Source organism: Podarcis vaucheri (assembly GCF_965113315.1).
Source record: "Podarcis vaucheri genome assembly, chromosome: 14".
In the NCBI taxonomy this organism is placed as follows: Eukaryota; Metazoa; Chordata; class Lepidosauria; order Squamata; family Lacertidae; genus Podarcis; species Podarcis vaucheri.
The window spans coordinates 37,613,828-37,636,253 of record NC_138752.1 but is presented as its reverse complement, the minus strand read 5'-3'; the positions used below and the strand labels follow the sequence as shown (position 1 = coordinate 37,636,253).

At 47.2% G+C, this 22,426-nt stretch overlaps 1 protein-coding gene across 3 annotated transcripts in view; it reads left to right on the top strand.

Moving 5' to 3' along the window:
* Positions 1–22,426, top strand: part of ABCA3 (ATP binding cassette subfamily A member 3) — a 272,379-nt gene that overhangs the window by 21,348 nt on the left and 228,605 nt on the right. For all 3 annotated transcript variants that reach the window (XR_014213589.1, XM_082199036.1, XM_082199037.1), the window contains exons 2-5: positions 8,274–8,367; positions 11,789–12,047; positions 12,402–12,529; positions 13,076–13,241. Coding sequence is in view for 2 of the 3 variants with exons in the window: in XM_082199036.1 (XP_082055162.1) it covers positions 8,314–8,367; positions 11,789–12,047; positions 12,402–12,529; positions 13,076–13,241 (607 nt within the window). In the remaining variant the exon portion in view is untranslated. The remainder of the gene's footprint in view (positions 1–8,273; positions 8,368–11,788; positions 12,048–12,401; positions 12,530–13,075; positions 13,242–22,426) is intronic.

Here is a 22,426-nt window from a genome sequence, read left to right as displayed (position 1 = left end):
TCTCCTGTGGGCTCTGGTTATGTGAGTTTCCTGTAAACAAATCACGTCCAGTTGTTCTCTGTACAAAATGTGGAATACTTGTCGTCTCTTCAAAGGCATGTTCATCCCATTACAATTCCAGCTAAGGAATTGCAGGACCATCTTGTTATTTTTCTGGTATTCCTCCAACTGCTCCCAATTGTTGTTCCTCCTCTGTTGGTGGTGGAAGGTTCTGTCCAAATGAGAGGTTCAAGATATCTATTACACTCCTTTGCTCAGCAATTGGGTCTACAGTTCCTTTCTGTAGATCTTCTTGATTTTTATGCAGGAAGCTGTCTTTGTCCTGTGTCGTCTTTATTTTCACCTTCTTCCCCCTATAGTCAAAGGACAGTCCCTGTGGAAATTCCCACCTAAAACGAATGTTGTTCTTCTTGAGCAGGTAAACCAGGTCCTTATAAGAAGCTCTCAAGTCCAGAATATGTTTAGGGATATCTTTAAAGATCTGTATCGGTGAATTCCCAATTTGTAAGGCCTTTTCAAAATGCAGTCTTAATATTTTGTCTCTTTCTTCCTTCGATCTCAAGGTGATCAAGCAGTCTCTCGGTACCTTTCTATTCTGTCTTCTGCCCAGTCTGAATGCCGTTGTGATTTTGATTTCGTCTTCCTCTAAGTCTTCCCAAGCATCAGCAAACTCCTTCGTTAAAAAGTCCGTGAGATTGTCTCCTTCGTCCTCTGGAATTAATCGTAATTTCAGATTCCTTTCTTTTCTTTGTAGTTCCCACAGTGCCAGAGTTGCATCGTGGTCATAGACCTTCCTGGCAATCGGTTCTAATTTTTCCTGAGTCTCTCCAGCAATAGTTCTGGCTTCCTCCGCAATTTGACGTGTGGCAGAGTTCTCTTGCGTAAGCTTATTTATAGATTCTGTATTCAAATCAAGTCTTGCTGTCAAGTCTGTCAATTTCTGTGAGTTCTCTGTCAATTTCTTAGTGTTCTCTGCCGTTTGCTTTGTTAAGTTCTCCAGGGATTGATTTATCTTAAGAAGGGCTTGCGATACTGCATCCATGGAGACTGCTGTACCTCTTTCTTGTCCTGTTGTCACTGTAGAAGTTATTCCTGAGATCGAGCCTCTTTTCTTGTGTTGCTGCAGCTGTTGTTGATATTGCCTTGTCTTGGCTCTCGTGCTTATCTCGTCTGCTGGGCCACTCATATCCCAAGGTCGTTTCCCACAAGAGCCTTCTCCTAAGAAAATTCCACTGTCCCAAAGCGTAGCAACTTTTAGTTTACCCTCTAGAGGGAGCAAATCAGAATGTCCGCAAACCGAAATAAAGGGTGTTAAAAAGCAAATTTATCAGGAGGCTTCTATAAGTATAATGCAACACTTTCCCAGTAAATAGAGTCCCAGCCTTCCCTGATATAATGTATCCACAAAGTCCCAAAACTTTGTAACAAATAAACAATAAAGCTTCCACTTTGTTACTTTCACAGGAATCTGAAGTCAGTTCAGTGTTCCTTTGTTTTATGAGCAGTTCGTACCAGGTTGGAGGCTGCAGAAAGTTTCCTTTTCCTTTAAATTAGTCATGCAGCTTATAAAGTCACTTTTTCCTCCCCTCTGCCCTGCAAGCTGGAGGGGATAGTCAAAGTCCAAATGTCGGGTTCAAGCATTTAAAAACGATTTTCCCTTACGGATGCAGCTTAGTAACTTTCGTTGCTTTGATTATCATGCAGTCGGGGGAAGGCAGACTTCCTTGATTTTTGCCTTTCCCGTTTTCAGCCTAATTTCAGGTAGTTTTAATTCGAATAGAGGTTCAGTCTTACTCACGGGTCTTTTTTGTCCAGATTATTCAGGAAGGGAATCGGCGCTCTCCACTAATGGCGACGCGGCTTCACTCTGCGGGCTGGGTAGCGATTCTCAGCACCGCGCTCCCCCGTTGTCGTTCCGGAGCCTTTAAAAAGGCTCTTTCTGCGGTAAAGAGGGGGCGCTTCGGGTGCCCACCGAATCTCCTTGTTCACAGGATCCGTTCCTGTGATTTTAGGGGTCCCCCGCTTGCCGAAGCGGGTCAGACCCGAACTCGCAGAGCCGTCTCTCTCCGGAGCTCGGAGAGAGAGCAGCCATTAGCGCTGGCGCCGAACCGGAAGTCCGGAAAGGGGCACTTTCAAAGGGATCCTGACTAGTGCTGCCTTTCCAAGTTTCGTAATGCTAGGAAGTAGCACTTTAGCTGTTTTCAGCTGAGCTAACCCAGGCAGCATAAATAATAAGATAAATGTTGGACTTCGTTCAAACAGCCTCTTGTTGCTTATTATGCTATTTAGCACTAACCTTGCAGATGCAAGAACTATCTGGGTAAGTTATTTGCATTGAAATTCTACCCATTCTGTGCAGACTCTGCTAATTCTCCAGTATGTACTGTTTGGATGAGTGAAGATCAGCAAGGAATTAGACTACTGGGCTCTACCAGACTCTCACAGTTTTGGGTTGGAATTCAATCCTATCCTGGCAAATTCAGGTCACATCATGCATTTAAAGCACTATCATATGTCTTTAAACAGTCATGGCTTCCCCTAAAGAATTCTGGGAGCCGTAGTTTGTTAAGGGCGCTGAAAGTTGCTAGGCCACACTTAGCTCCCAGAGCTATAATTCAATTGGTTGTTAAACCACTCTGGAAACTGGAGCTCCAGGAGGGGCATAGGGATTCCCCAACAACTCTCAGCACCCTTAATAAACTACAGCTCCCATAATTCTTTAGGGGGAGCCATGACAGTTTAAAGTTGAATCATAGTGCTTTAGAAGTTTGGTATGAATGTACTCTCAAACCGCACACTTAAAACAAATACAGTGGTACCTCGGGTTAAGTACTTAATTCGTTCCGGAGGTCCGTTCTTAACCTGAAACTGTTCTTAACCTGAAGCACCACTTTAGCTAATGGGGCCTCCTGCTGCCACCGTGCTGCCGGAGCCCGATTTCTGTTCTCATCCTGAAGCAAAGTTCTTAACCCGAGGTAATATTTCTGGGTTAGTGGAGTTTGTAACCTGAAGCGTATGTAACCTGAAGCGTATGTAACCCGAGGTACCACTGTATGGAGCTCTTGTGAAAGAACCCTGCTCGTCTAAAAGACTGGATTTTGTGCAAAAAGGAAAATGATGGGGAGATGTACTAGACAGGGATAAGACTTGCTTGATGCAACATCATCTGCTCTCCTTACAAGCAAATTGGGATGCCTGCTCATTAAACAGGTTGTCTGGAAGTGGCCTTTAGCCCAGTGGCAGCAGACGCTGCTTTGCAGGCCAAAGATCCCAGAACAGGTAGGAGATCCCAGAACAGGTAGGAGGTAATGGCTGCTTCTAGAACAGACAGTACTGGAGGTGGGTCAATGCAGCTTCCTATGTTCCTGTCACCAAGGGACCTGTCACAGACCACGTGACCTGAGTGTGTTGCTAAATTGGTACAACCAGCACCAGCGGTGTAGCTAGCCACTCAGGCACCCGGAGCATCGCGTGCACCTTCCACCCAGGGGCGGGACAAGCCACCCATTGAGCAGGGTGCACTGGGGCAGGGCGCGCTGCATTGAGCTTCGTCACCCCCCCCCAGCTGTAGGGTGGCTGAGGGAGAGGCAGTGGGCAGATGCAAGCCCCACGCTGCTGTTTTGGGCAGCATGGAGCCTGCAGGTGCCCAAGCCACTGTGTTACATAGCCCATAGCCATTTTGTCACCCTCTTCAGGGTGGTGACATCCAGGGCGGCTCACACCCACCGCACCCCCCTTCCTACACCACTATACACCACCTGAGAACTTCCTGCCACAAAGCATTTTACAGTAGTACCTCAGGTTAAGAACTTAATTCGTTCCGGAGGTCCGTTCTTAACCTGAAACTGTTCTTGACCTGAGGTACCACTAATGGGGCCTCCTGCTGCCGCTGTGCCGCCACTGCACAATTTCTGTTCCCATCCTGAAGCAAAGTTCTTAACCCAAGGTACTATTTCTGGGTTAGCAGAGTCTGTAACCTGAAGTGTCTGTAACCTGAAGCATCTGTAACCCGAGGTACCACTGTATAATGTTCTAGGTGTTGCAAAGAGCATTTTCTGGTCTGCAGGACACTACACAGGTGAAGATAGAGATGTTGTTTGGAGCCTATTCTGCCCAAGCCCTGGGCTGTCTCCTCTCACTCAGAAGGAAGTTCTTAGCCTATTGTGTTTCTTTCCTCTTTAGTAAGCTGCCCTAAGCTGACTTGAAAGACAAGAGGGCGGTTTCTGTTGTTATGGAAAGGCGTAGGAGGTTTCTTTTCTTCTTACAACAGATAATTAAGAATTCAAAATAATACTTGGGTTATTGTAGTGCATAGGATCATAGGAAGCTGCCTTATACTGAGTCAGACAATTGGTCCATCAACTCAGTGTTGTGTGCACTGACTGGCAGCATCTCTACTGGGGTTCAGGCAGGAGACATTCTCCCAATCCTACCTGGAGATGCTGGGGATTGAACCTGGGACCTTGTGCATGCAAGGCGGAGGCTCTGTCACTGAGCTGCAGCTCTTGCTCCCTGTGATGCTGGTGTTAGATGAGCTGGCCACTAGTAGGCAGGCTGAGGATGTAGTAACACATGGGCCAATGCCAGTATGTAATTTGTAAAATAATATTTATATACCACTGTATCATAAAAATATATCATTGTGGTCTACAACGTATAGTTCCTACACACTCCGTGATGTGGCTTTGGGGCCCACAAGAGATTTCCTTGCTTCAGGTACCTTTTTAGGGAGCGAGATGTTTTCATCTGTTGGGTCTCTTGTTATTTATTTTTGAAACTGTTGCTGACCTTTACCTTTGATGGCTGTTTGTTGTTGCCTCCAGACATGGAGTCTAGTTGTGCAAAGATGCGTTTTGTGGAGCTTTGTGCCGTCTGTCTCTCAGGCCGTTGGAGTTTATACGTCCTCTTATTATTGGTTCTGTAAAGTGTTTTTCATTTTGCCTGCACAGTACAGAAGAAAGGAGCCTGTGCTTAAATCAAAGCCCATGGTAATAGAATTCCACTTTATTTCCCTTTTGCATAAATATACTTTCTCAGACTTACAGATTTCCCTACATTGCCCTGTTCTGCCTGGTTCACCAGCTGCAGCCTTTCTTGGACTGAGAGCATTTAGCCTCAGAGATTCATTCTCTAATAATTTCTCAGGTATTGTAATGCACTCTTCATGGGACTTCCCTGGATGATATTCTAGAAGTTGGAGATACTGCAGAATGCAATTTCCAAGTTACTGCACTGTGCAGCAAATGGAGATCATAGCACCACCTGTCATTGTACCACTGCTCCAACTGCTTCTGAGCTACTAGGTCCAATTCAAGGTGTTAGTACTAGCATAAAAAGGTACCCCTGCCCGTATGGGCCAGTCGTGTCCGACTCTAGGGTTGTGCACCCATCTCACTTAAGAGGCCGGGGGCCAGCACTGTCTGGAGACACTTCCGGGTCACGTGGCCAGCGTGACGAAGCTGCTCTGGCGAGCCAGCACCAGCACAGCACACGGAAACGCCGTTTACCTTCCCGCTATAAAGCGGTACCTATTTATCTACTTGCACTTAGGGGCGCTATCGAACTGCTAGGTGGGCAGGAGCTGGGACCGAAAGACGGGAGCTCACCCCGCCGCGGGGATTCGAACCGCCGACCATGTGATCGGCAAGCCCTAGGCACTGAGGTTTTACCCACAGCGCCACCCGCGTCCCTCAGTACTAGTGTAAAGGTAAAGGTAAAGGTACCCCTGCCCGAACGGGCCAGTCTTGACAGACTCTGGGGTTTGTGCGCCCATCTCACATCTATAGGCCGGGGGCCAGCGCTGTCCGGAGACACTTCCGGGTCACGTGGCCAGCGTGACAAAGCTGCATCTGGCGAGCCAGCGCAGAACACGGAACGCCGTTTACCTTCCCGCTGGTAAGCGGTCCCTATTTATCTACTTGCACCCGGGGGTGCTTTCGAACTGCTAGGTTGGCAGGCGCTGGGACCGAGCAGCGGGAGCGCACCCCGCCGCGGGGATTCGAACCGCCGACCTTTCGATCGGCAAGCCCTAGGCGCTGAGGCTTTAACCCACAGCGCCACCCGCGTCCCTTTCAGTACTAGTGTACAAAGCCCCAAATAACTTGAGACCCAACAGTGCTTTCATCAGTACCTTCCAACCCTAAATCTGCAGCCTAGGGAAGAGCCCCTTCAGTAGGAGAAGTTAAATACATATTTTTGGGAAACAGTGTTCCCTAATATAGTGGTTTAATGATCAGTCCTTCTTCCCAGGGAACTCTGGGGACTGTAGCTCTCTGATGGAGAATAGGGGGGTCTCCTAACAACTTAGCTCCACCCCTGTTAACAAACGGCAGGTCCCAGAGTTCTTTGTAGGAAGCCATGACCATCAAAGGGATATCATAGTGATTTAAATGCATAGTGCGAATGTGACCGAAGAGTTCTTCTCTGCTTCGCTTTCTGGAAGAGAAGCATTCCTTGTCATGGAGGACTGGTGTAATGTTTTAAGTTCCAGAGATTAAATATCGTACATAACTCGTAACAAGCTCATTCTGCTGGCGCTGATCCTAATGTAGCCAAAATGACACCACCCAGACAGAAGGAAGATGTTCAGCAAAATGCCAGAAGTTTACAGAAGCACAAAAATCCCTTTTTTATAATATTTTTTATTAGTTTTTAGCTTACAAAATTTTAAAAACATACCACACAAATTATTACACACATATTCTTATTTAGACTTCCTTCAGCTCCTCTGATAATCCTCTGTCATAATCACATCTCCTGCAATTCTTAACATAATATTGCCTTTATATTTCTTAACAGATCATCTCTCTCTTTCCATTTTTACAATATTTCTTAAATTACTCCTCACAGAACTTCTTGTAAACCTACAAACGTAGTTTGATCATCACAAATACTTTCCAAATACTCTATAAATTTAGTCCAGTCTTTGGTGAACCTCTGGTCCCGCCGGTTTCGGATCCTTCCTGTTAGCTTATCCAATTCTGCATAGTCCATTAATTTCATCCTCCATTCTTCCAATATTCTTGCTGCAGTTACCGTGTATAAAAAAAGCTTACAGTCTTTTCTATTTATCTCATTTCCAACAATACCCAAAAGAAATGCTTCTGGTTTCTTTATAAATGTATATTTCAGCATTTTTTTCAACTCATTATATATCACCTCCCAGAAGCATTTCACCTTTTTACACTCCCACCGCATATGATAGAACAATCCTTTAGGGGAAAAAAACAATGATCCTTTAGGGGGGAAAAACCCTGAAGGGGTGGGTGTCTCTCTCACACACACACATACCCCCACTCCCAGCAAAGAACAGCCCAACCCAATGAAGTCACAGCATGTTTAGTGTAGGGTTACCAGACGCCCCCGGATTTGCAAATCTGTCCCTGGGAAACGTGACAGTGGCAGCCTCAGCAGCCCAGAGCCAGCCTGGTAGCGCAGTTGGCTCTGGCTGGCTTCAGGAGCTGCTCGCTGCTGTGGTGCCCGCCATTTTTCCTCGCTGGAAGTCCCCATATGATGTGTATGATCTAAACTGCAGCATTTTGTTGCAGGTTCTGTTTCTCATCTTCTCTCTCAGTCCTTGTCTGAATTAGGAAACATCTATCTCCAAAAGGGAATTTACTGATATCTGATTCCGGCCAGCTCCTGAATGCAGGGCGAGTTCAGACTTGCCTTGCCTTACGTCCTATTAAAGCAGGCTATTTTGTTGCATCAGTTTTGCTGCCGGGATTCCTATGAATCTACACCCAAGTCTATTGTTCAGGGCTTTTATGCTGGAGTTAGCAGGGGCTATTCTCTCATGCGGCCTCTGACAGTGGAGGTAGAACATAGTCATCCTGGCTAGTAGCCATTCGTAGCCTTACTCTCCACAAATTTGTCCAATCCTCCTTTAAAGCCATCTGAATTGCTGGCCATCGCCTCCTCCGGTGGGTGTGAGTTCCATAGGTTTATTGCGCACTATATGTGAAGAGAGGTACTTCCTTTTATCTCTCCTGAATCTTCCAGTAGCCAAGGTGATGACAGTTTGAGCTAAATGACTTCTAGAATATTTTCCAGTTCTTTTGGCTAAGATCAAGTGTAGTATCTAGAGTATTTTCCATCTCTAATCCTAGGCTCTTCTTGAGACATGCAACTCTTTGTTTTGTAATTTTGCCCATTTCTTCCAACACAGGAGACAGCAGAACACTTCTTGGAGTAGGTCTCTCTATAAGATGACTGTCTGGTTGTGAATTTGCTTTGCATGATTAACTGAAAGCTCAAATCATTTTCTTCCTCAGAGTCCTGGAAGCTTGTGGCTCCTCCCTTCCGAAGTGAAAGATGGTTCTGCTACGGCAGTTTGGGCTTCTTCTCTGGAAGAATTACATCTTGCAGGTAAGATTATAGAGAGTCGTTCAACATGGGCAAGAGGGTGGAAATGGAGAACAGAGATGTGGAGGTCAGACCTCTGCATTCTTGCTCCCAGTGTACCTCGCTTTAAGGCCCCATCTGCACTATACAGTACATATATTTAAAGCTGTGACATACCACTTGCAACCAAGTAGTCGTTGCTTCCTGGGAAGTGTAGTTTGTTAAGGCTGCCGAGAGTTGTTAGGAGACCCCTATTCCCCTCATAGAGCTACAGTTTCCAGAGTTCATTGGGAAGAGTGTTAAACCACTTAGGGAATTGTTCGCCATCTTGATCTAGCGATAAAATGAAATAATAAAATTTCAACAAGGCATTATTTCAAGAGCAAAGCAAAGCAAATAACCAATGCGAACAGCTAGGAAGGAAAGTGTTTATTCCTGTGTAGCTCGTACAAGACTTGGGCAATGCAAACATATCTAACTAAGGTGTGTTTGTTTTGCTTTGCATTAAACGTTGATCCGTCTCTGTGGGCTGGATTGAAAGATTCTTACTTGAGATTTTGGCCATGGACTAATCCTATTATCCCATGCCAGGGTTAATCTCCTTTAGTCTCTCTCTTATTGCACCTGTCAGGTGTAAATGGATCTTTCATTGCAAATCAAAGAGCCCACTAGGTCATAAGGTGGTGGCCTACAATTGCGTATCGTTGTGTTGGTTTCACAACTCATCTGCCTCATCTGCACTGTATCAGAGGTCAGTTTGCATAGAAGGCTGGTTTTATACCAAGTCCATCTTGACCATCAATCCCCCTTGACCAGGGGACTGGCAAAGCTTCTGAAGGGTTGTGTGCAACCTTTCCAAGCTCTGCTGCTTGAAATCCTTTTCAGTGGAGATGTTCAGGTTGGGACATGGAGCCGTCTGCATCAAAGCATGTGCTCTACTCCAGAGCTGTGACTTCCCCCCAATGATGATTGTACACTGCATATGAAACAAAGGTAGCATAAACCAAGGCTTCCCAAACCACAGGCTTTATTCAAGTGGCATCCATAAAAATGCAATTAAAATCATACAGCATCTAGCACAATGCATTACAGTTGCTACAACAGGCAGAAAAATTATTCCTTGTTCCATCAAGACCCTCAGGAATTTTCAAGTAGGGGGAAAAGTTTGGGAGCCACTGGTGTAAACAACAATCTTGTGGCACATTTAACAAAATTAGTGGAGAATAGCTCAAATTACCCAATGGATGAAGCATTTTCCTGCGTTGCTAGTATAAATACATATGCTTGGGAGAGGGAGAGAAATGTCAACCATCAAGTGTCAAAACCAGGAAGGGCAAAAATACAAAGGGATATCTCCAAAGGGATAATAAAATATTAACTCATACAAATATTCCCTTCACAAATAATAAAGATATGTAAAAACCAATCCACCTGTGAATTCCATTATTGAGAATAAAGGTTCTATAAAGTCATAAATGAGCCAGACATTTTATATATACTAGTGTTACCGAGTGAGTATGTGCCTCAGTTTTTGTATAAGAAATTACGTCATGCCATATGGGGTGGTGGGAGGTTCATTTGAGTTCTGCCATTTAGATACTTTTAGTTTATGAGCGCTCTTGTCAAGGAAGGCAATTTGCCAAACCCTAGAGTACCAACAATCCAGATTATTAAGACTGAAGTTTGACAGTAACAATTACATAATAAGCAATGACCATTCACAGAAGGCACCTCCAGGCAAGGGTTTAATACTTCAAACAAGTCATTCACCTATTGCAAACAAGTTACTGGCAAACAAGTTTCTTGAACTTACTGGATTTTGCATGGAAAGGGTAAATTCTGATTCATTGGGGGGGGGGTTCTAGAGGGTGGCATTTTGATGCTGTCAGTGCCATGTGGATGCTGCAAGGGGGAGGGGGGAGAATGCTTCATGCACCAATCCCACAATACACTGACATCCTGACATTGGTTAGGTAACTGGCTCAAATAGTGTGTCCGTGTGATTTATCCTGATTCAAGCCACAGGTGAGAGAATTGCATTATGACTGCAGAGGAAAAGGTTCCGCATGATCCCAGCAAATTATGTGAATGTATGGGATTCCTAGCCCACTCTGATAGGTACAAGAAATCCTATGTACACTGCACATTGATAGACCCAGCAAAGAGCAGGAATGGGCAAATGGTTTAAATGCTTTATGAATTTCCTTGGCAATTCATTGCTTAACCATTATCATTTTTGTTTGTTTTTGTTTTGGAGATTGCGGAACTGCCTGTACTTTACTTAATGAATAAATGTCTTTCCGAAACATCCACCCATTCCACCCACCTTTTTCATCCAAACCAACCCCACCCCCAGAGCCCCATTTCTTGGCCTCCTTTTTATCTGCCATGTAACTTGATCTGCTTGCAAAGTCTTGTGTAGAGTGTAGTAATATATGTAGAGTGTAGTAATACATATGTAAGGCAATTACAAAAGCTGTGGTCGCTCTTGATCGCACGTCTACAGCATTTACGACTGGATTGGCAGCTCTTCTCCATGGGTGAAGATCTAGATGCCTTGGCAAGTTCTATCTGCAGTTGCTGTAAAGGCGAATGAGCAGAGACTGGCTCTCTATGCTTTGTTTGCTAGCTCAAAGGAGGCACGAAATGGCTTGCCGAGGAGCAAGTCATCCCCATATCTCAGTTTATTAAGCTGAATGAGGCCATTGTCTGAAAAGGTTATCGGTCCCAAAGATGCTGCAGTGCTCTTTGGACTTGATCTAGAGGTGATCCCTTGGATACGGTCTTGATCTCACTTGATTACAGGTATGAAAGAGAAATGGCCAAGATGAAAATTCAGTGCCCTGGAATTGCTTTTTAGAAATAGTTCAATAAGTTGGCAAATAATTTACTGCAGAAACAGAAAGTCGTCATCGTTATTAATATTTTTAATTTAATGAACTTAGTCACTTTTTTTTAATAAAATGTAACTCAAAGTGATTTACAACAAAATAGCACATACAGTAAAAGCAACATAGAACTAAAACACACTTAAAGCTAAAAACACATTCAAATTTATAAAAAAGGAGGCCTAAAACGTCCCACCCACTGAAGGGCACAATAGATAATTAAAGACGAATGCCAACAACAAAGGCCTGGCAGAAAAGAAACATTTTGACCTGGCACCTAAAGATAGGCAACAATGGTGTCAGATGTGCCTCCCTGGGGAGAGCATTCCATAAGCAAGGAGCCAACACTGAGAAGGCCTGTTCTAATGTCGGTTGCTAGCAGACAGACCCTCGTTGATGGTTCAGCATGTCAATTCTCAAGTTCTAGCAGCAGCAAAGAGTAACTTGCTGGGGGTGCAGCATGGATAGCAACACCTGATCTACACTTGCAGCTATTTCCCACCCAGGGGAGAGGATTCCATGCCAAGCTAAACACATAAACCTGGTTTGTTTTGCAGAAGCGACAGATTTTGGTCACGATCATAGAGATCTGCCTGCCATTGTTGTTTGCTGCCATCCTCATTGCCCTCCGTCACAGAGTACAGGCGGTTGACCACCCGAATGCTACCACCTATCACAGCCTTCCGGTGTCTCAGCTTCCTGTCTCCCCTCATTGGCACCCATACAACTTGGAGCTGGCCTATGTTCCTGCTAACAACACGGCTGTGAAGAGCATCGTGGAGACTGTGGCGAAGGCACTGGAAATCAATACCAAAGGTCAGGAACTAGGCAAGGTTGTCTGCATGTGCAAATGTTTGCTCCTCTGTAGCATAATGCCTCTGCTTAGCACAGGAGTGGGGCACCCCTTGGCGTTCTTTCTTAGTCTTTGGCTTTGACTCTGTCTACTGTTGGGCTCCTTACCTTCTGCTCAACCAGTCCCAATGGGGAAAAGTCTGGAGTTAGCTGGCTCTGCTTGTCACTGGATCTAGCTCCACCAGCTGTTGCACTCTCTGCCTTCCTCCCTACAAAAACCCATAGACACCAGTCACCACTTCTTGAATGAAACACCTTGCCGCTCCTGTTCCCCACCCCCACCTCGCACACTCATTGTGTATTTCGTTTTCCTTGCAGTTCGAGGCTTCCCTTCTGAGAAAGCCTTTGAAGACTACATCAGGTTTGACAACCGCTCTGGCAATGTTCTGGCTGGCATTGTCTTCGAAAACCTCTTAGCTCACAGTCAAGAGCCCCTGCCACTGCAGGTAAGGAGTTACGGGGGCAGGGTTCCTCAAGTTGATGAAGCAGGGGTGGGGGACTTTAGTGGGCTGGGAACCATCTTGGAAAATTTAACTTGGCCAGTGAGTGGCAGCTAATAATGCACAGTTAATTAGCAGGTGCTTCCAGACAGCCTGTTATAGTGAGCATTCTTTTTGCTTTGTTGCAGGGAGGTTAGATGATGTTGGCTTTTTACAGTGGTACCTTGCTTGTCGAACTTAATCCATTCCAGGAGTCTGTTCGACTCCTGAAACCATTTGAAAACCAAGGCACAGCTCCTGATTGGCTGCAGGAGCTTCCTGCACTCAAATGGAAGCTGCGTCAGACGTTCAGCTTCTGAAAAAGTTCAAAAACCGGAACACTTACTTCCAGGTTTGCGGCGTTCAGAAGCCGATTGTTCGGCAACTAAGCCATTCAGGAACCAAGGTTTCACTGTAATGAGTAATCATTCTGATTTGTTTGCTGGGAGATTGGCTTTTGCCCATTTCTCTATACTGTTATGTGGGTTTTTAAATTTATAATTCCTCTTGCAGGTGAGTTACCGACTGCGTTTCAAGTACAGCCCTAGGAATGCCCCTCGGAGTGAGCAGACAGGCCTGAACCCTAACCTGGACCGTGATTGGCACACCAGCTACCTCTTCCCGCTGTTCCAGTTACCAGGACCCAGAGAACCCAACTTGCATGATGGAGGGACACCAGGTGAGTAATCTCTGGGCTGGGAGTTCATGGGGAAAGTTAACTACATGGGCATCAGGGCACAGGAACAGAGGAAGCTGCCTTAGGCCAGATCAGACTCTTTGAGCACTATAGAGTAGCACAGCCTCCCCCTGACTGGCAGTAGCTCAGGAGAGTCTCAGGCAGAGGCTTCTCATATTCTGTGCTGCCTAGTACATTTTAAATTGGAGATGGCAAGTATGAAACTTGGGACGTCTTGTGTGCAAAGAAAGTTATCTGTAACATGAACGATGGTCCCTCCCCAAAGGGATCTACCAGGCTGGTGTTTTTTTGTGTGAGTATGTATTCTGTTCTGCGGTTTTTATTGGAGATGGTGTTACTTTAGGTTCTTGCATCTGAGGCCACTTAGGACCTTGCATGCTAATACTGGGACGTGGGTGATGCTGTGGGTTAAACCACAGTCTAGGACTTGCTGATCAGAAGGTCGGCGGTTCGAATCCCTGCGATGGGGTGAGCTCCTGTTGCTCGGTCCCTGCTCCGGCCAACCTAGCAGTTCAAAAGCACGTCAAAGTGCAAGTAGATAAATAGGTACTGCTCCGGCGGGAAGGTAAACGGCGTTTCCGTGTGCTTCTCTGGTTCACCAGAAGCGGCTTAGTCATGCTGACCACATGACCCAGAAGCCGTACGCTGGCTCCCTCGGCCAATAAAGCGAGATGAGCGCCCAGAGTCAGTCACGACCGGACCTAATGGTCAGGGCTCCCTTTACCTATACTAATACTAATACATTGAATTGTTCTGCAATACGTCCCAATTCTACCACATTATTGCCACCTGGCTTTGTAGAGCTTAGTAGCTAGGAGGATGGAGACAAAACTAGAGTTGGTTCCACCTATCATTGACTCTGACTCCACCCAGAGTGAGTCTCCTTGCCTCCTGCCCTACCAAGTCCCAATGGGCACCAGCTACCACTGGGGAGTCTGTGGCCCTGCAAATGTAGATGGACTCCTGCTCCCTTAGCCCTCAGCCAGGGCTGATGGGGGGGGGGGCTGTAGTCCAACAAATGCCTGGAAGGTCACCGGTTCTCCACCCTTGCTGTTGTGGTTGTGAAGACAAAATGGAGGTGAGTAGAATCTCGCAGCCACCCTGAGATCCTTGGAGGAAAGATAAAAATATGATGCCCTCCTCTTTTTTAAAAAAAATGAATTTGCATTCAGCTGTCATAGCTGATGTATGATCTTCCTAGAACAAATTGTGCTGTTAAGTTAATGAACTGTGTGGTTATAGATGTGGGTGAGGGCTGCCCTCATCAGATGGCAAGCAAGGCTTTTTGGGTAAATACACAATCCACAAATGGCTGTTTTTTCCAAAGCAACTAGAAACTGCTTAAAAGCAGAACCACTCTGCATTGCACACACACAGCCACGCTGCTCCACAAAGCCTCTGGTGGCAGGCACCGGCACAAAAGTAGGGCATCGCTGGCCAGCACAGGCTGTGAGAAGCAGGAGGTCTCGTTTCCAGCTGCCTACTTGTTTATCATTTAAAGGACAAGCTGTGTGCATCGCCTGCCTCTCTCTCGAACCCACTTTCATTGTCTCCTTGGCTCACTTACGCTGAAGGAGTGAGCGGCGGAATGCATTTAATTAGCAGCTTAACAAATGGCTGCAGTTGCAGAGAGTTGGCAGAACTGCCGGCACCTAGGCTTGGCATGTTTCCGTGTTAGTCATCTCCTAATTGGAACAGTGTTGGTGAAATTCTTCTGCTGCAAAGACACAATGACATTTGGCGGCTAATATGCACATCTTAGGTCTAGCTGCAAACTGCATGGATATGCCGTTTCAACAATAGAAGGGAATTTATGGGGGTAGGAGGATAGGGGGCTTGGAAAGAAAATACAGAGGTGATGGTGACGGTGATATTGATTTATACCCTGCCCTTTCCCCTGGCATGGACTCAAGGTGGCTCAAGATTTTACAGATAATATCTCAGCTGTGATTCTAACTTGTAGGAATTTAGGTTTCCATGAGGTTTGAGGATCCCAGAGAGCACACTGCAGCTTTTGATCACAGTCACATGATACGTTTAAAGCACCCAAGGCTTCCCCAGAAGAACCCTGGGAACTGTAGTTTGTTGAGGGTGCTGGGAACTGCAGCCCTGGAGTGGGTAAACTACAGTTCCCAGGATTCTTTGGGGGAAGCTATGCACTTTAAATGTGCTTTAAATGCATTGGTGTGGATGTGACCTTTTAAGTCTCATGTCCGCATGTATGTATGCATTTGCAGAATTATTTATATATCACCAATAGTATAAACTGTTGAGGTGATGTAAACGGTGAGACATTACTTTGTTGTTGTAATAAAATACTAGGTTGGCGATTGAGTATGTAATTATAATGGTGAGTAGAGATCATAGAGAGTGCTGGAACTAATAGGCCTTAAACTGTGGGAGCGGCTAGGAGAGGCCTGTAATTCCACACTGAACTTCAGTAACTGGCATAAGAAGTTATGCAAATGTTTGCCACGTGAGATGTATTTGCTTGATTTACAGGCTTTGTTTGGGCTGAATCCTTGTTGCTTGTTTTAAATAAATTCCCGTATTTTGTTAGAGTCCGAACATCCTACTATAACTTAGCCTTCCTTGTTGATTACTAACAATAATTGCACTATCTTGCCTGCAGGATTATAGTGTTAATAGACATGTGAAACAAAGGCAAGAGGAAGGGAGTGGAGGAAGATAGCCCCACAGTTAAAATAAGTCAGTTAATTAGACAGGGCATGGGAGCCTGGTCATTTTTTGAGAGGCGCTGACCTCCCTGTAACCTGTTTATTCAGCACTCATCCAGATTTGCTTACACGAAGTTTATGCAGGGATTAGATTATATCTCATTTTTATTGAGCGTTCATTTTGATTTGTTTATGGAGCAGTTCTGTATTATAAGAACATAATTAGAGCTGGCTAGCTCAAGCCAATGGCCTATCTAGTCTAGCATCCCCTTCTCCCAGATGCCTGTGGGAAACCATCAGGCAGGACCCAAACACTATGATATCATTTTAAACAGCCTTGGCTTCCCCCAGAGAATTCTGGGAACTGTAATTTGTTTAGGATGATGGGTAGGGCCAGCCCAAGATGTTTTGCCGCTTGAGGCAAAAAAGAAAATGGTGCCTCTTCCTCCCCCTCCTTCTGTGCCTGAGGTCACTGAAGGAGACCTGGGAAAATTTGGTGTGCAAACTTTTCTCTAGTAAAACTTCCTCAGCTACAGCTTCAGCTTCTACTGGATTCATTGATTGGCATCAGGCTTATCTTGTGCAAACTCTAAAAATCATATGAACCTTATGCTAACATACTTAAGCAAGCAAGTGTGGTCAAATGCTCTCACCAACACTCGAAGAGTGTGAATCAAAGTCTCAGGGGATGATTAGCTGCTTGTGCTTAAAAGGGTGCCCCTTCAGAGTTTGTGCGGCCCCACAAACCTCTGTGTGTGACAGAGCTCCTCAGACATGTCTGCTCTAGTCACTGTTAGAGTCCGACAGTGGCTGTTTGCGGAAACGCCTCCAACAAAGAAGTTCCTTAACGGAAACACGTCTCCTGGACTCACGACGTGACAGCTTCCGACGAAGCATGGGTCTCCCTGCAATTGCTTCTGACACCTCCCCACTATTTTCACTGGACGTGTCTCTCACCCCTTTCTCCCCCCTGCTTCCTGCCTGCGTTGCTGCATCTCTCTCAGTATCCCTGAGACCTTCCTCCCGAGACCCCGCGCTCCCCCTGCTGGTCCCTGCTTTGGCTGTTGAGTCTCTCCCAGTCTCTGGGAGCCCTATCACCTCCTTTCCCTCTGATGTCAGTTCCCTGACATCCACCTCCCCTCCAGGGCCCCCTTCCCCCCCGCCCCCTCCCTCTCCTCTGGGCGGTGAGGATCTGAAACCCCGAAACGAATCCTCTTCATCTTCCGACGTCTCGAACATCTCCCTCCATCGGTCTTTGTTCCGACTCGCTGAATCCTCCTCCACCTCGGAATCAGAGAACCCCTCCAACTCCTCTTCTTCGTCTGTGGTGGCGAAGTATTCCCTCCGGAACCTCGCCACTGGCTGGGGTTTTCGAGGGAATCTCTGATGAAAAGTTTCAATTAGAACCTCGTCATCTACATCCTCTGCCCTGACCCAGGTGTTTTCCGACTCCGGTTCCCCTTCCCACATTACCAAATACTCTACTTGCTCTCCCCTCCACCTGGAATCTAGGATCTCCGCTGCATGGTAGCTGTGTTCTTTTTCCTCCATCGCTGGTCCCCTATTGACCCTCCCCTCTCTGTCCCCTATATACGGTGACAGCAACGATCTGTGGAACACTGGGTGCAACTTCATGTGGTTCGGTAACCGGAGTCTGAAAGCCACTGGGTTGACCTGTTGCGTGACTTCAAATGGGCCCAGTCTTTTGGGTCTTAACTTCTTACAACCTCCTTTAAATGGTAACCCTTGGGTGGACAGCCACACCTGGTCTCCCACCCTAATGCTTTCCCCTTCCCTTCTGGTTTTGTCTGCCTGCCTCTTATATTCCTCCTTCGCCCGGTTTAAATTAAGTTGGAGTTGGCGATGGATCGCTTCCATTTCTTCAACGAACTGTTCTGCTGCTGGAACGCTCCAGTTCTCCCCCTCCCCCCCTGGGAAGGCTCGGGGATGACACCCGTGATTGGCCAAAAAAGGGCTCATCCCCGTGGACACGTTCTCTGCATTGTTGTAAGCAAATTCTGCCAACGCCAGCTTCTCCACCCAATCATTCTCTCTGTCATTAACATAACACCTCAAATATTGCTGGAGGACACCATTAGCTCTTTCCGCCTGCCCGTTGGTTTCTGGATGACGGGCAGTAGAGAAATTAACCTCTACCTGCAGTAAGCTCATGAGCTTCCTCCAGAACCTGGAAGTAAATTGTTTCCCTCGGTCCGAAACCACCCTCAAGGGGGCGCCATGCAACCTAAACACATTTTCCACAAACAATTTGGCGGTTTCTTCTGCTGTGACCGCATGTGAGCAGGCTATAAAGTGGGCCATCTTGGTTAACAGATCTACCACCACCATAATGGCTGTTTTCCCTTTGGACCTGGGCAGATCAGTCATAAAATCTATTGCCACTGCCTCCCACGGTCTTTCCGGCGTGGGTAGTGGTTCTAATAAACCTGCCGGTGCCCGCCTCTCCCCCTTGGCTCGTTGGCATCGGTCACACCCTCTCACATATTCACGCACATCTTCCCTGACCTTGGGCCACCAGAATTCCCTGGTAACCAGCCACATGGTTTTGTGTTGCCCAAAATGCCCTGCTGTGGGGTTATCGTGCAGTTGCTTGAGTACCTTTTCCCTCAATTCCCCTTCAGGTATGTATAACGCTCCCTTGTAGTACAACGCCCCATTTCTCTCCTCAAAACCCCCGGGTTTGTCTCCCTCCCTCCTAAGACTCCTGAGTTTGTCCTGGGCGTATTCATCCTGCCCCGTTCCCTCTACCAGTTCCCTTTGCCCCACCAATGCCGCCCCACACACCCAGCGGTCCTCGGGAATGACATGGGTCTCTTCGGGTACACCCTCTCCCTCCAAATATTCAGGTTTGCGTGAGAGAGCGTCCGCCCTAACGTTCTCCGGGCCTGGTACGTAACAAATCTCAAAGTTAAATTTGGAGAACTCCTGGGCCCATCTCAACTGCCGTTGGTTGAGCACTCGCGCAGTTCTCCAATACTCTAGATTCTTATGGTCCGTGCACACTTGCACCTTCTGTTGTGCACCAATTAGTAGGTGCCTCCATCTCCGGAAGGCCTCATAAATTGCAAGAAGTTCCCGGTCGTACACCGTGTAGTTCCTCTCAGACTTGTTCAGCTTCCGCGAAAAGAAGGCACACGGTCGCCACTCAGACCCCTCCTTCCCCGGCTGCAGAAGAAGCACCGCCCCTATAGCTCTGTCCGACGCGTCTGTTTCGACCCTCAGCTTTTTTTGTAAATCCACATGTAGAAGTTGTTCGCCAGAGGCGAAGGCCCTTTTCAGTTCCTCAAACGCTCGCTCCGCCTCCCCCGTCCAAACAAACTTCTTTTTGCTGCTGAGACAGTCCGTGATGGGCGCCGTCAGGTGGGCGAAGTTGCGGATGAACTTACGATAAAAGTTTCCAAACCCTAGGAACCTCTGCACATCCTTCTTGGTCTTGGGTGTTTTCCATTCCAGCACCGCTTGAACCTTGCCGGGATCCATGGCCAACCCCTTATCTGACAAGCGGTACCCCAGGAATTCCACCTCCTTGGTATGAAACTGACACTTCTCCAGTTTCACCCACAGTCTGTTGGCTTGCAGCCTGCTCAACACTTCTCTAACGTCTCTCACATGTTGCTCCTCATTCTCCGAATACACCAACACGTCATCTAAGAAGGCCACGCAATTCTTGTAGAGCAAAGGCCCCAGTACGTGGTTCATGAAAGCTTGAAAACACGCGGAGCCTGTTTGTAATCCAAAAGGCATAACTAAGTATTCAAATGCCCCCAAAGGGGTGAACATGGTGGTCTTCCATTCATCCCCTTTCCTTATACGTATCAGGTTGTACGCCCCCCTTAGGTCCAGCTTTGTAAAAATCTTTCCCTTCCGCACCCTGGTCAAAATATCATCAATCCTGGGCATAGGAAAAGCCGCCGGCTCTGTCACTGCATTTAGGGCCCGAAAGTCACATACCAGTCTCGGCTTGTCCGTGTTTTTTTTATCCACAAAAAACACTGGGCTACCCCCCGCTGCTTTGGACTCTCTGATGAAGCCCCTCTTCAGGTTCTTGTCAATGAACGCTCGCAACTCCTGCATTTCCCTGTCTGACATGGCATACAACTTGCCTACAGGAAGCTGTGCTCCAGGGAGTAAATTGATCTGGCAATCAAAGGGTCTATGCGGAGGTAGTTGGTCAGCTTCCTTCTCGCTGAACACGTCGCTGAGATCAGCATACTGTGGTGGCACCTTTCCCTTCTCCACTACTTCAGTCCCTGCCAGGGTGGCTTGGGCCCCTGCTGACCCCTTTTCCCCCCTGCAGTGTTCTAAGCAATGTGCGGAACCGAAGGAAACCACTCTTTGATGCCAGCCCACCAGCGGATCATGTAGGGCTAGCCAGCTCATTCCCAAAATAATGGGAGCACCTCCCAAGGTGGCCACATTGAAAGCTATCAGTTCTGTGTGCCTTGCCACCCTCATTATCATTGGGATGGTCTGCAAGCTGACTCCTCCTCCCAACAGTTCCCTGCCATCAATCGTGGTCACCTGCAGGGGGTTGCTTAAAGGGATAGTCTGTATCTGGTGTTCAGCAGCAAACTCCTTGCTCATAAAATTGCAGGAGCTGCCTGAGTCCAACAGTGCCTTTATTTTTAGGGGGTGTCCATTTTGCAGCTCTAGCGACACTTCAATCACTAGGGCCGGTCGAGGAGCTTCTGGCACTGGCACTTGGGGAAGGGGCACTTTCACTGCTCTTTGGCCTGGCTGCAGTGCCCTGATGGCAACCAGGCGTTGGCTTTTACCTGCTCCGTTTCTCCCTGCTCTTCCCCCTCAACAGCCCCCACCATTCCTTGCCATTCCTTCCTCTGGGGGCAGACTCTGGCAAAGTGGCCTGGCTGTTGGCAGAGATAGCATTTCCGGGCTCCCTTTCCCTCCTTCTTCGCCCCCTCACTGGGCTTTGAAACTGCGCGCGCGCGGGCTGTTCCGATTTCCATCGGCTCTGCCGGCGGGAAAGCTGGCTCAGGAATGTCTGGAATGCGTAACTCCTTCCAACGTTCCCCTCTTCCTTCCCGCCTCTCTAAGGCTCTTGCCTCCTGGCGCGCTCCAATGGTCAGCGCAGATTTGGTCAGCTGATCCATAGACACCGCCCTGGGGCTCCTGGCTAGCTCGTCTTTCACAGCTGAAGAAAGACCTTCTTCAAATAGCATCTGAATGGGTGCTGCCGATAAATCCCACCCCAATCTGTGAATCAGCATGGTAAATTCAGTCCAGTACTCACGGACAGATCTGCTTCCCTGCTTGCAAGCCATTAACTGTCTGCGCACCAACCCTTCCTCAACGTCGCTGGAAAACATGATATCCATTGCACGAAAAAATTTCATAGTGTCCTTTAGGATATCGTTGTGCGTTGCCATCAGGGGTCGAACCCAGTCCCGCGCGCCCTTCTCAAGATGCCCAATTACAAAAGCAACTCGAGATTCCTCATCAGGGAACTCATCAAACTGGACATTCAGGGCATATTGCATTTCAGTCCTAAAGGCATGGTAATCCTTGGGGTCCCCCCCAAACTTCTGCACCAATCCTGGTACCTTTCTGGGGAACTGAGTGGTTCTCCCCTTCTTGTCTGCATCTTGAGCCCTCCTCTCCTCGAGCCTCGCCGTCTGCAGCGCCAGTTGGACCTCCAATGCTCGGCATCTTTCTTCCAAGCTTGGATCAGCTCCTCCCCCTGCTCCGGCTGGGTCGCTCATGATGCTTTCTCCTGCACAGGCAGCGTACAAAGACTGTCGGACTGCTCTCAGGGGATGATTAGCTGCTTGTGCTTAAAAGGGTGCCCCTTCAGAGTTTGTGCGGCCCCACAAACCTCTGTGTGTGACAGAGCTCCTCAGACATGTCTGCTCTAGTCACTGTTAGAGTCCGACAGTGGCTGTTTGCGGAAACGCCTCCAACAAAGAAGTTCCTTAACGGAAACACGTCTCCTGGACTCACGACGTGACAGCTTCCGACGAAGCATGGGTCTCCCTGCAATTGCTTCTGACACCTCCCCACTATTTTCACTGGACGTGTCTCTCACCCCTTTCTCCCCCCTGCTTCCTGCCTGCGTTGCTGCATCTCTCTCAGTATCCCTGAGACCTTCCTCCCGAGACCCCGCGCTCCCCCTGCTGGTCCCTGCTTTGGCTGTTGAGTCTCTCCCAGTCTCTGGGAGCCCTATCACCTCCTTTCCCTCTGATGTCAGTTCCCTGACACAAAGCATATCAAGATTGCTTGGAGGCACATACCTCAGGGAGTTATTTGGCAAATTTTGTGTTTTTTTTAATAAAATATTTATTGAGATCTTACACAAAAGAAAAAACAGTGTGATAAAAAATACAAAAAGAAAAACAGACATTTAAAAAAGTAGAAAAAGAAGGGGGGAAAGAAAAAAAAAGAAAAACATCTTAAAAAAGAAATAATCAAATTTTCAATATCTTTAGGTTCGTTTGCTTATTTCCTTGACCT